We start from the raw sequence: 1116 nt of genomic DNA, 5'->3' as shown, positions 1-1116 counted from the left end.
AACAACTTACTAAGATGTCACATTGGTTTCCATTTAGTTTCTTTAGTTTATATAGCATCTGAAAGGCAGCAAACTGAATAAAAAAAGGTATATCTTCGGTCTTATTTGTGCAACATTTTGAGGAACTCAGGAAGGTTGCTACTTTGTTTTATGAGCTCAAATTTCATCAGATATAATTCACCTCTTTACTTCAAAATTGATTTGTTTAACTGTTTTAGCAAGTTAAGGTCCCCTTCTCAGTTACTGGAGAAGCAAACGAGAGATGATTTTGGACAATAATATGATTGTCATTGAACAACATCAAGACTGCTTTCTAGCTCAAATTTAATCAAATAGATACTCAAATTTACCAGGAACTCCACATTTTTGACGTTGCAACAGTTGCTCTTGGTGTTTTCAATGAGACACTTCCCACTTGATCCATTTGAAACCACACTTCACTTAAAAGGTTCCCTAACATCTTCCTCATTGCTAATGTCAATTTATATGGATCTACCCTATTCTTTTTTCCATCCTTGAAGCCATCTTGTAATTTTAACTATTAACATGACAAGCAAATTTAAAATAACAATATTTCTGTCTAATCAATCATGAAGTAGATGATCTGGTACAAAAATATGGATGTGATACGACAAAATACACTGACACACAACAAAATCTGAAAACAAAACACTCAAAACATAATTGGCATGGCAAAAATGTCATGTTTGATGTGGTATCTGAGATAACATTATTACAAAATTGAAGTGTAGGTGCTTCCTAGCTAGCTAAAAGCAGATGAGGAATGACTTGTAGATTAGGTTGCATAGGTACGGATACGGGTATGGACACGGGTACGGGACACGGCTCATATATATATATAGAGAGAGAGAGAGAAAAACTTATGTCAACTTAAGTGGACGTCCACTAAGTTTCTTATCCATTGATGATTACTTGATTGAGCTACATTGTGGATGATCCGTTCCGTTGAACTAGATCTACATATTCTAAAACCCCAACACACCAAATTTGGGGTGAACCCGTCGTGGTTTGACCCTCCGTCGAGCCATATAAAAAATTCTATTCATTCGAAACCATTAAAATTGATACGAGTGGATGAAGGGTCAAACCACGACG

The 1116-nt window shown here is 35.6% G+C and overlaps 1 protein-coding gene across 1 annotated transcript in view; it reads right to left on the bottom strand.

Moving 5' to 3' along the window:
* The window catches only part of LOC109849897 (pyruvate kinase, cytosolic isozyme), an 8053-nt gene that overhangs the window by 2098 nt on the left and 4839 nt on the right, over positions 1–1116 (bottom strand). The window contains 1 exon segment of the mRNA XM_020419782.1: positions 1–9. This exon segment is cut by the window's left edge and continues 468 nt beyond it. Within this exon segment, the coding sequence (XP_020275371.1) occupies positions 1–9 (9 nt within the window).

This window comes from Asparagus officinalis, chromosome 7 (assembly GCF_001876935.1).
Source record: "Asparagus officinalis chromosome 7, Aspof.V1, whole genome shotgun sequence".
Classification (NCBI taxonomy): domain Eukaryota; kingdom Viridiplantae; phylum Streptophyta; class Magnoliopsida; order Asparagales; family Asparagaceae; genus Asparagus; species Asparagus officinalis.
This window is presented reverse-complemented; position numbering and strand designations above follow the sequence as displayed.